This window comes from Hyperolius riggenbachi, chromosome 10 (genome assembly GCF_040937935.1).
Source record: "Hyperolius riggenbachi isolate aHypRig1 chromosome 10, aHypRig1.pri, whole genome shotgun sequence".
NCBI classification, from domain to species: domain Eukaryota; kingdom Metazoa; phylum Chordata; class Amphibia; order Anura; family Hyperoliidae; genus Hyperolius; species Hyperolius riggenbachi.
The window spans coordinates 22,299,052-22,311,725 of record NC_090655.1 but is presented as its reverse complement, the minus strand read 5'-3'; the positions used below and the strand labels follow the sequence as shown (position 1 = coordinate 22,311,725).

Below are 12,674 nucleotides of genomic sequence, written 5' to 3'. Positions count from 1 at the left end.
TATTATTATGAAGCGTTTTGCGGTTTTGTGTAGCGTTTTTTACTTAAAGTGAAGCGTTTTTGGTAGCGTTTTTGTGTAGCAGATTACAGATATTGTTACAGTAAAGCTGTTACTGAACAGCTACTGTAACAAAAACGCCTGGAAAACCGCTCTGATCTGCCGTTTTATCAAGCGTTTTGCGTTTTTCCTATACTTAACATTGGAGGCAGAAATTCCTCCAAAATAAAAAAAAAAAATGCTGCAGCCCGGGAGTTTGCATTTCAGCTAAAACCAACCCACTCTGGTGTGCACCAGCCCATTGAAATACATTACCCAAGCGTTTCCTCAGCTGCAAGCGTTCCTAAAAATGCAACCGAACCGCTCTGGTGTGCACTAGGCCTAAGAGAATATTGGGAGCAACAACACCATGAAGTCCAAAGAAGATACCAGACAGGTCAGGGATAAAGTTATTGAGAAATTTAAAGCAGGCTTAGACTACAAAAAGATTTCCAAAGCTTTGAACATCCCACGGAGCACTGTTCAAGCGATCATTCAAAAATGGAAGGAGTATGGCACAACAGTACACCTACCAAGACGAGGCCATCCACCTAAACTTACAGGCCGAACAAGGAAAGCGCTGATCAGAAATGCAGTCAAGAGGCCCATGGTGACTCTGGACGAGCTGCAGAGATCTACAGCTCAGGTGGGGGAATCTGTCCATAGGACTACTATTAGTTGTGCAGTGCACAAAGTTGGCCTTTATGGAAGAGTGGCAGGAAGAAAGGCATTGTTAACAGAAAAGCATAAGAAGTTCTGTTTGCAGTTTGCCACAAGCCATGTGGGGGACACAGCAAACGTGGAAGAAGGTGCTCTGGTCAGACGAGACCAAAATTGAACTTTTTGGCCAAAAGGCAAAACACTATTATGTGTGGCGGAAAACTAACACTGCACATCACTCCAGTCACTACCTAAACTGGGCGGCACCAGTCACCACCTACACTGGGGGGCACCAGTCACCACCTACACTGGGGGGCACCAGTCACCACCTAAACTGGGGGGCACCAGTCACCACCTAAACTGGGGGGCACCTTTGTTAGAGGTACTCACAATCTAATCCCTACCCTAGTCCTAGTCTAATGTCCCACCATTGCTAAGTTCATGTAAATTTGGCTCCACCTGTAACCACACCCACATCCTGGTCCATGACCACACACATTTTTTTGGCCTTGCCCCCATTCCCCATTTTTGCCCCCATCTGGAAACTTTTCTGCGGACGCCCCATGCCTGGAGTATAAGCCTTCTAGGTAGATGTGTGTCATTTCGCTGCTTTTCTTCTGCTGTGTGCAGTCGTAGTGTAATTACCTGATAAGCTGAACCCAGACCGATGCAGGTTTCGGACAGGTACCATCTGCACTTTTCCCGTAGATGGCGCTGCCCGAGAAGCTGGCACTGGAGCAGACTTGGTAGCCACTGAAACATCATGAACTGGTCCATCATATAATCCTCTGGGAACTCCGCGGACTTCTGCCATCTACAACACAAGACACAAACAGCAACACCTATGGGTTTATTTCATGTAGCCATGAAAAGAGCACCTGTGGTTAGAGAAGGTCAATGAGATGCAAATTCAAATGATTGTGCAAATTATTCCACCTGGCATGCACATTGAATGCAGCTTGAAAATGGGCAATCAAATGTACTTTCTGTCAATTTTGATTGATCCAGTTTCAAGCTTCTTGTTTTTAATCACTTCAGAACGAGAGCAATTTTCACATATCAGCGCCGCTCCCATTCATTTTCCAATAACTTTATTACTACTTATCCTAAATGATCTATGTATTTTTTTTCAAGACAAATTAGGCTTTTAGTGAGTAATATTTTTGTTTAGTAATTACCTTATTTTCTATGCAATTTAAAAGCGAACCCGAGGTGGGTTTAAACAATGATGTTGGCCAGCTTCCCTGCTCACTACACAGTTTTTTGGCACTTGGACGGAGCAACTGCCATTCACTAAGTGCTTTTGAAAATAAATAAATCCCTGAGAATCCCCCTATGAACAGATGGACTAGTCCAAAACCTGTCACTTCTGTCAGATTTCCACTACCTACAGTAAGCGACAGCAACATAGGAGAAAAGTCATTTATGGCTCATTTTACTCTGGAAAAAATGTACTTTTTATATGTCTATGTTTGCACATATTTTAAATTTTCAATTTTTTTTGCCCCTTTAACATATCGAAAGCTTGCAATAAACCATGTACAGTTAGTCATTAAAAAGGGAAATGGCAAGCTTTTAAACTTATTCTTAATCAATATTGTAGTATGTATATCCCATATGGAAACAAAATGTCTAGGAATAAAAAAAGGCCTCTATGGATGAATAGAAAGGTTAGGGATAAAATGAAGAGGAAAAATAATGCCTATAAGATCCTAAAACAGGAGGGGACCGAGGCTGCACTAAGCAATTATAAGGAGTGCAATAAAAATTGTAAAAAATAAATTAGGCAGGCAAAGATCGAAGCTGAAAAACAAATCGCTAGGGATATCAAATCTAACCCAAAAAAGTTTTACAAGTACATCAACTCTAAAAAAAGAAAGGTTGACTGTATAGGACTCCTAAAGGATGAGGGTGGGAACTCAATGGTGGATGACCAAGGTAAGGCAGAGTTATTAAATGCTTTCTTTGCTTCTGTCTTCACAAAGGAAACAGCACTGTTGCAAACTACAGAGGCAGAAGAGTCTCAATCTTCTAACTGTAATATTAAATACTTAACGCAGGAAGAAGTGAAGGCAAGACTAAATAAATTAAAAATAGACAAGGCACCTGGCCCGGATGGCATGCATCCTCGGGTCCTAAGGGAATTAAGTTCAGTTATAGCTAAGCCCCTTTATCTTTTGTGACTCTCTTGCAACTGGCAGAGTCCCAGTGGATTGGCGTACAGCCCACGTTTTCCCATTATTTAAGAAGGGCAAAAAATCTGATCCAGAAAATTATAGACCTGTAAGCTTAACATCAGTTGTATGCAAACTATTTGAGGGGTTACTAAGAGATACTATACATGACTTCATAGTAGAAAATAATCTTATTTCTCAGCATCAACATGGGTTTACTAAAGACAGGTCCTGTTTGACTAACATGCTCAGCTTTTATGAGGTAGTGAATGCTAATATGGATATTGGGAATGCTGTAGATGTGATATACTTGGACTTGCAAAGGCCTTCAACACTGTTCCCCACAGAAGTCTGGTGCAAAAGGTGAGGATGCAAGCACTGGGGAAGAGTTTGTGTGCATGGATAGGGAACTGGCTAATGGACAGAAAACAAAGAGTTGTGGTCAATGGATCGTACTCAAAATGGGAGACTGTTAGCAGTGGGGTCCCACATGGGTCTGTTCTGGGTCCAGTGCTCTTCAATTTATTTATTAATGACCTAGTAGATGCAGTAGTGAGCAATGTTGCTATTTTTGCAGATTATACAAAATTGTGCAGAATCATCAACTCTCAGGAAGATAGTGTCAAATTGCAACATGATCTGGATAGGATGGCTATATGAACATGTATATACATGTATATACATGGCAGATGAAGTTCAATGTTGACAAATGTAAAGTCATGCATTTTGGTCGTACCAATGGTCTAGCACCATACAAAATAAATGGGATACAGTTGGGGACATCAAACTTGGATAAGGACTTAGGAGTGCTCATCGCCAACAAGTTAAATAATCGTACTCAATGCCAAGCCGCTGCAGCTAAAGCGAACAAAATTTTGGGATGCATTAAAAGGGAAACAAAAAGCTTGAGATGCTAGCATAATATTGCCCCTGTTTAACTCTCTAGTAAGGCCACATCTGGAATATGGAATTCAGTTCTGGGCACCACATTACAAAAAAGATATTGCAGTTTTAGAGCACTTGCAGAGACGAGCTACAAAATTGATACATGGGATGGAAGGTCTCGCTTACCAAGAAAGGTTAGATAAACTGGGTTTATTTAGTCTAGAGAAAAGACGCCTTAGAGGAGATCTAATTAACATGTATAAATACATCAGAGGGCAATATAATAGCTTGGCGGATGAGCTTTTTGTCCCTAGGCCTTCTCAAAGGACTAGAGGACATGATCTGCGCATGGAGGAAAAACGTTTTAGCCATTTATTTAGGAAAGGGTTCTTTACAGTAAGCGTGATTAAGATGTGGAATGCATTGCCACAGGAAGTCGTTATGGCAAACTCTATACCTGCATTTAAAGGGGGCTTAGATGCTTTCCTTGCGTTGAAAGACATCCATGGCTACAATTACTAGGTTATGCCTAATGATGTTGATCCAGGGATTTTATCTGATTGCCATCTGGAGTCAGGAAGGAATTTTTCCCTTTTGGGGCTAATTGGACCATGCCTTGTGGGGGTTTTTTCGCCTTCCTCTGGATCAACAGGGGTATGTGGGGGACGGGCTGGAGTTGTACTTTGTTCTCTGGTTGAACTCGATGGACGTATGTCTTTTTTCAACCAAAATAACTATGTAACTACGTAACTATGTGTATCACCTGAATCAGTTGATTTAATGTCGGCATATCTGCTCCACAACTAATACTGGACCACACTGCACTTACTAAAAAAAGCCAACCAATGAGAAATCATTTAGTCCACCTTTCTGCTAAAACCAGACTTCTGATTGGCCGTTGCTGGATATTGCCACTCTCCGCCCAATTCTATGCTCTGTGTAGCATCATCTGATTCAGTTCCAAAAAAAAAAGGCCTCTCAGTCTTCTAAATTCTGCTATCTGACGTGATTAATAATGAGTGCAGCAGGCTGTTTGCATGCGGGACACAATTACACGATCCTGGTCCCCATAGGAACGTCTCAGAATATATAATGATTACAGCACAAATGAAATGACCTAATTCTATCTATGCCTGGGATCTGAATGTAACGTTTAATATTGGATCTAACGCGAGCTGTGAGGCTTAAAGAGCGCTTATTCCCCCCACGTGCCGCCATGTATCCCCCAGAGATGCATTCCAATAAAGTCTCTGTAACCATCAAAGGCAAAGCTTCAGAGAGAGCTGCCACTTCTTATATAAGCAGGATTCATCTCAAGGGCCCACAAGCTCATTATATCATCCTCTGCATGGCAGCATTGTGATATAGGCCGAGCCACTTCCTGTGAACGACTTAATTTGTGCAGATATTCCATTTTTGCTCTGGGCAGCATTGGGTTTTTGGGAAGAATAAGCTTTAGATTTATGAGGTATAGAAAAGCTACAGTATTGGGGAAAGTGGAGCGAAGAGTGAAGAGAGGAGAACAGGAAAAGATGAAAGAGAGGTGGAGGGAAACAGAGAGGGAAGAGGCGCGGCATGGAAGTGAGAGGGAAGGGGAAGAGGAGGGGCATAAAAGGGAGGAAAAAGGGGTGGGGTGGGAGACATGAAAGTGAGAAAGACAAAGGGTGAGATAAACATTGTACAGTATGTACAGTGCCAATCATAAATAACTTTTTCTACACTGCTTGAAAGTGTTAACATTCAGGTATGCAAGTAAGTTTCTCTCTAGTCAGGACTATAGCATAACCCTCACCGAAAAGGCATTACACCTATAAAAAACTTTCTTGGCAGAGAACAACAGGATAGATAAAAAGGGTCCATAGTTCATAGATTTTCGCTCTGACATACTTCACTTCAAAGACTATGGACACGATTGACACAGTTTTTTTAACCTGTTTTCATCTGTTTTCTCCTTATCTATGTTACATTTTTAAAGGGACACTGTAGGGGGGTCGGGGGAAAATGAGCTGAACTTACCCGGGGCTTCTAACGGTCCCCCGCAGACATCCTGTGCCCGCGCAGCCACTCACCGATGCTCCGGCCCGCCTCCGGGTCACTTCTGGAATTTCTGACTTTAAAGTCAGAAAACCACTGCGCCTGCGTTGCAGTGTCCTCGATCCCGCTGATGTCATCAAGAGCGCACAGCGCAGGCCCAGTATGGTCTGTGTCTGCGCAGTACACTCCTGGTGACATCAGCGGGAGCGAGGACACGGCAATGCAGGCGCAGTGGTTTTCTGACTTTAAAGTCAGAAATTCCAGAAGTGAACCGAAGGCGGGGCCAGAGCATTGGGGAGTGGCTGCGCCATCACAGGATGTCTGCGGGGACCATTAGAAGCCCCGGGTAAGTTCAGCTCATTTTCCCCCGACCTCCCTACAGTGTCCCTTTAAGCTCCCAAAGAGCAAAAAATATTATATAATTGAGGTAAGAAAAGTAATACTGAAATTACATTAATCAGGAACAACTTTCTGAGTGATTGTTTTTCTTGTAAATGTGCTGAAATGTTATTTTTATTAATTAGGTGATAAGACATTTATGAGAAGTTTAGTGAATCGACCCCAATTTCATTGAGCATAGATGATGAAACCGTAAAAATCTCAAAAAGTTGATTTAAACATAAAAGTAAAAAAACTGTGGGATATCTCAAAAGGCAAAGGCGGCACAGCACTTGACACTATATTTCTAAGGGGGAACTGGCCCTGGGGGAGAGAGGGGGGGGGGCAATTCTTTCCTTTTAAAGCGGATCCGAGATGAAAAACGAACTAACAAGTAACTTGTCTATATATCTTATCTTAATTTTAGATAGTTTACACAGCAAATCTAGCTGCAAACAGACAGCTTCAACAGTATATGATTATGTCTTCCTGTGATACAATGACAGCAGCCATATTCTTCTTGTCATTACACACAGGCAAGCTGATCTGCATCTCCAGCCCTCCGCCTGTGAAAACTTCATTCCCCTCTCTGCCACCTTGCCTCTGAAATCTCTGGCTGGTATAATGCCTCCTCCTCTGTTGGGAAAAGCCTCCTCCTTCCCAGATTGAGCTCCCATAAGCACTTGCTACATGGTAATCAGAATGCCTAGGCGCTGGAGGAGCTGTGGGCGAGGCTTGTTTAATCTATAGGGAATTAAAAAAAAACAAAAAAAAAGTATTTGGCTTGAGGAATGCCCTATAAACTATATGTAAAGGGCATAATTATACAATGAGTACAAGTTTATCTTGTATCCACTTTCAGGATTTTGGCCCAAACATTATATGGGTTCTTTGCTCTCTTCTTGATCAGTTGGTGTGTGCAGGACAGCAATTATTTTATTTTTTCTGTTTGAACTAGCCGGACGGATGTCAAGCAAACTTTTCTACCACTGACCCTTCACTTTTCCAAACAAGCATTTAGCCAGATTTTTTTTTAACTAGGCAGAAGTTTCTCTGTGAATAATAAAAGGTACCGTGTGAGCTTCTAAATCAAAGTTTATTTGCGGCTTTGAGGTTTCACTTAAACCGATTCTGTGCCATTATATTTTTTATGTAACTGTGCTGGTTTATAGTGAGTAGAAAGTGGGAAGACTAATTTCTTGTTGCTTATGCGGTTTACTTAAATTCTGCATTTCAATTTTACCACATGGAAAGGAAAAAAAAATATTCCTTCCTTTAATTACATATGCAATAGAAAAACAAATCAAGTAAATACAGAATATCATCTACGTATATTGATTAAGTACCCCGAAAAATAAAATACAATTGTGCCTAAAATATGTTTTTTCGTCTTGCTGTGAGGACAGATGACCTCGCCTCACACGCCGCGGACTAACGAGTCGCTCAGCCATGTAAATGTACAGCCCACTGATCACATCTCCACCACTTCAGTACCGCGTCAATCTCTTCACATCTCTGCAGCAGCAGCGCGGCAGTGGTCTTACCTTACATAACATCCTCACTCAGTGGCGTAGAGAAGGAGCTATGGGCCCCGGAGCAAGTTTTACACTAGGGCCCCGCAAAAATTCTATACATAATTGATATGGCGCACCAACACCTGCCAATCGCAATCAGTGTCAGAGGCGAAAATGGGATGAGGAACACCTTGTTAATGATTATTACTATTCAAAGCATCTATAGAAGCAATCATTACCAGCACAAGACCAATAGAGAGCCAATACTGTGGTTAAGGGATGGCCCCTTGGCCCCCCTGTTTACAAAGCAAGCTACATATGACAGAGCAGTTTATAGGAGAAAAAAAAGTAAGTGAGTAACGGAGGGAGTTGCATCAGGTTTGGCTTCAGTCAGAGGCAGTAAAGATGTAAAATGCCTACAGTTTTCTCTTCATTTACTATATATAATTCACTGAAACCAAAACATGGAGAGTACAATACATATGTATGTGTAAGTAGAACAAGTATTTATCTACTTATATATGTGGTTATTTTCTGGGATAGTATGGCTGTCCCTGCTGCTTTAAGGGAAGTGAGAGGGGTGGGGAAGAGAGGGTGACAGGAGGAGGAGGGATCATTGCAACAAGTCCCACTCTTCCTGTTTTGAAATCTGACTTTAGCCAAAGGTCCCATTTTTCAATGGGTGATTACAGGGCCTGGGGGAACAAGAGGAGGAACGGACATCACACAAAGGTATGTGGACCCAGAGTGAACATACCTCTGTGCTTACCTTAGGGAGCTTGGCCACAGGTCAGATATACTTTAAGGTTCCAAATACGCTCAAAAATAAAATTATGTCTTTCAGCAATCTGAGCCCCTTTTAAAAATGAGGCCATTTTGAAAGATTATTATTTTTGTTTTAGTGAAGTGTCTTCAGTGGCCACAGCGGTTTTCCTCACCCGTCTCATCCTTCCTGTGCTGCCGATTCTGAATGATGACCTGACTGTGTTTTAACCTACATGTAGTCTTGCTGATCGTTAGCACCTGTCTGGTATAACTTTTTAATCCTGCACTGGACAGTATAAACAAAATCCTTAGCTGGAAGAGGTAATACAGTTCAAAGACGAAGAGCAATCAAACAGAAGTATTGATCTGATTTAGGTTTTTCTCCCGCTTGTACTCTTAGTAAGATGATAGTCGATATAAATTATTCACTGCATTTTTTCAGGAATCCCTTTGGTTTACGGTACAAGTGCTTCAAATATTTGCAATGTATTATATAAGGGGGTTTGGTCTTAAAGGGACCCTGTCATTGCGCCAAATCCACTGCTGTATCCTGAAAGAGAAGTGTTTACAAAAAGTACTGTGGCTGGCAGTGGCATTGCTAAGAAGCCATAGGCCCCAGTGTGAGCTCTATGTTAGGGGCCCTCAAGCACTCTTTAGGTAACAATGGATAGGTATTACCAAAATCCACCAAGAACAGCTGCAGTATCATAGAGGTCTACGCACGGGGGGGGGGGTTGGTTGTTAATACCACTTATAGCCACACATGGAGGAGTCCAGTACCAGCACAGCACCAGCAAAGAGCATACATAGAGACACATACATACACAGGTAGACACACACACAGACAGACAAACAGACACACTCACACAGATGGACACACACAGATACAGTTCGACACACACACACAAACAGATCTAGACGGACACACACACACACTACTAGGATGAGTCAGGTGTTGGGAGCAACCAGAGGTCACCAGACATTTCATTCTTAATCTTGCCCTTCTGTGAGGTTAACAAGGACTGTTATTTGAAAACCAACTAAGACTTAAATGTTTGTGTTTTCCAGAATAACATTAATTCGGTGTGATTCCTGCAGACAGGCAGAGCTCCAGGGCTGCAGCAGCCATCACACTGCATCTGTCACATAAACCACCCTTGCTAGACACTGCGCCGCTCCTTACAGGCAGACCACCACGCTGTACAACCCCTCAACTCCTTCCTCATACTCATCATGGGGTATTCCCATAATCCTGTGCGGCTGGCTGGAGGCTACAGAGGGTGAAAGTAAATCGTAATGAACAGGAGAGAAGCCCACCGGGGAAGATATACACAAAGCTGGATGGAATTTCCACAAGAATTCATTGTAAAGAGAGATTTGTGAAATAGGACCTGTCGCTACTGAAAGACTGACAGAAGGGATGTCGTTTTTGCAAAACTGAGTCGTTTCAGCAAGGCTATTTGACGGAGACAAGAACAAGGAAAACTAGACAAAAAAAAAGAAATTGCCCAGAGCAAACAAACGGAATCTTCACCTCATTAAAGGTGGCCATACACGCACAGATTGCCACCCAGTATGGCAAACAGATCAATCCCTCTCTGATTTGAATGTGATGATCAGGGAGAGGTCAAATCCATCCCTACACTGCACGCAGAATTTCAACAGAACTTCCATGAACTTTATTGAAAATGCCTTGAACTGCAGCTCTGGACCGTCAATCTACCACTGCCCTCCTGGCATGCCCAATCAACCAAAATTCTTCATCTGGTTTGATTGTAATTTTGATAATTTTTTTTTGCAATGGACTGTAATTACGATTGATGTGGCATGTTGTGCTATAGACATCGTACAGAACAATTAAATATCCCATGGAAAAATCGATGTAGGTGTGGCCTGTAAAAGAGCTGAAATCTGATTGCTTGCTGTGGGCAGCTGCTCCACATGTAAACAAGCCTTAGCCCATCTCAACTTTTGGACAGAGAAGAGCGAAAAACTCTCCTATGCACTTCCTGTAGTAATTAATTCACACCACTTCCTGTTGTAAATTACACCTCTTCCTGTAGTACATTACGCCACTTTCTGTGGGGATTAAAACCGCTTCCTGTAGTCATTTACACCACCATTTCCTGCAGTAAATCACACCACTTTCTGTTGTAAATCACACCTCTTCCTTTAGTAAATTATGCCACTTCCTGTAGTAATTAACAGCACTTCCTGTAGTAATTCACACGACTTCCTGTTATAAATCACACAATTTCCTGTAGTAAATTCTGCCACTTCCTGTAGTAATTATCACCACTTCCTGTCATAATTCTCACCAATTTCTGTAGTATTTCTCACCACTACTTACTGTAGTAAACCCCACCACTTCCTGTAGTAAATCCCACCACTTCCTGTGGCAAATCACACCTACTGACTCTCCTAATTGTCCTTTTACCTATCCTTTCTTCTATATCGTAAGTATAAAGGTTTCATAGCACCAGCTATCGCCTACATATTTTTATAGTGCTGGAGAATTTCTGAAGCGCTTATTAACATGCACAGACAGCAGGAAGAAGTAAGCTTTTGCTGGTCAATGGAGACAGAGGCGGCTGACCGTTTTCCAGGGGTAATATAAAGGGGTGGGGCAATAATGCTCCACAGGCAGCCATTTATACTGAAAGGAAAATGAACTCACCCGATTCCTGGCTTTAATACGCTTGTACACAAAATCAGGGAATGTCTTTCTTGGAACGAAACGTCCGGATCCTTGGCTGACATGGAGAGTCTCGCCTTCCAGAACGATCCGCCCTTGGCTTATAACAACCTCCGGAGCGCCATGGCATTCCATCCCTTCAAATATGTTCATCTCCACAGCCTGGAAAAAGCACAAGGAGCCATTTATGAGCAATGGGTGCCGCTGTTCCACTCCATACAGGGTATGATTTCACTACCCTACACTTCATGTTCCCAAAGGCGAAAGCCTAAAGGCCAGCTTTACACTTGAAATGTACGCACCAAAACGCAGAAAACCTCAAACATATGACCCTGCAGCAGAGAGTGTTGACAGGATTATATGCATAGCACCACCTCTACCACCCCCCCTCCACCCCCAGTGACGCACTTCCTGCTGGACAGGAAGTACATCACTGGGGTTCCCCAACCAATTTCCCGTTGTTCCGTGCAGGAGCGCCAACATTGACTTACATTACTTCTGGCGCCACTGCGTCCCTCCGGAAGTCAGCTGCTAAGGCGCTGTTGACTTTGCGACAGCTCGGCGGCAGATCGGGCACTTTCGGTTCAACCCGAAGTGTGCTAGGCCCCATGACTTGCAATGCAGTTGCTTTACCCTGCGGTAAAACAGGGTAACGCAATGCAGGTTTACAATGCAAGAAATCTGGACACTGCAGTCAAAAATGCCCCTGCGAGTGTTCCTTGTCTAAATGAAGTACAGATAATTTCCTCATTCCTAGCAAATTTCCAAAGACTGATCATGTGATCACTGATCAGGTGATCATCTGACATCAGTTCCCTGATCCAGTTCCTCTGGAGGGCAGATGATGTGGGATGAGTTATCTCTATAATGAAACGATTTGTCCCTCTGTGGTCAGCCCTGTTTTTGCTTCAAGAAACACGAGGGAAGGAGAAAGTGAAATGGCTGCATAGGATATGCAGTGGCTGGATAGTGTACTGGTTAAGGGCTCCGCCTCTTACATGGGAGACCAGGGTTCCTGGCTAGAGTCAGTATCTATTCAGTAAGTAGTTCAGGGCAAGACTCCCTAACACTGCAGGGGGGGCCCTTGAGTGCGCACTTAGTGGCTGCAGCTCTTGAGCGCTATGAGTCCAGCAGGAGAAAAGCGCTGTACAAATGTATGGAGGATAGGATTATTTACTGAGTTATGTGTCTTGGCAGAAATGATCTTCAGCATTTTCGGATTCCAGAGAACGAGGTCAGCGTCTGAGCCGGCGGCGATTCTTCCCTTTCGGGGGTACAAGTTAAAGATCTTGGCGGCGTTGGTGCTGGTGACGGCTACAAACTCATTCTCGTCCATCTTCCCAGACGTCTGCGAGGGGAGAAAGAAGCCGCTGATTAAGTAGAGGAACTGAATGAGGAGTACAGTATATACAATCAGCATTATACACAGCGCCAGTTAAAGTGGCAAGAGGGTCTTGGAGCAAATGTAACCTGGGGCCCCCTTAGTCTCCACCACAAAGAAAACTCCCTGGGGAGTGGGTGCTGCTTCCTGGG

General features: G+C 43.1%; 1 protein-coding gene across 1 annotated transcript in view; it reads right to left on the bottom strand.

The window, feature by feature from the left end:
- DPYSL4 (dihydropyrimidinase like 4) overlaps positions 1-12,674 on the bottom strand; it is a 62,616-nt gene that overhangs the window by 7,336 nt on the left and 42,606 nt on the right. Inside the window, exons 9-11 of the mRNA XM_068258877.1 lie at positions 12,319-12,489; positions 11,124-11,303; positions 1,342-1,510 (exon numbers count right to left, since the gene is read on the bottom strand). Of these exons, the coding sequence (XP_068114978.1) occupies positions 1,342-1,510; positions 11,124-11,303; positions 12,319-12,489 (520 nt within the window). The remainder of the gene's footprint in view (positions 1-1,341; positions 1,511-11,123; positions 11,304-12,318; positions 12,490-12,674) is intronic.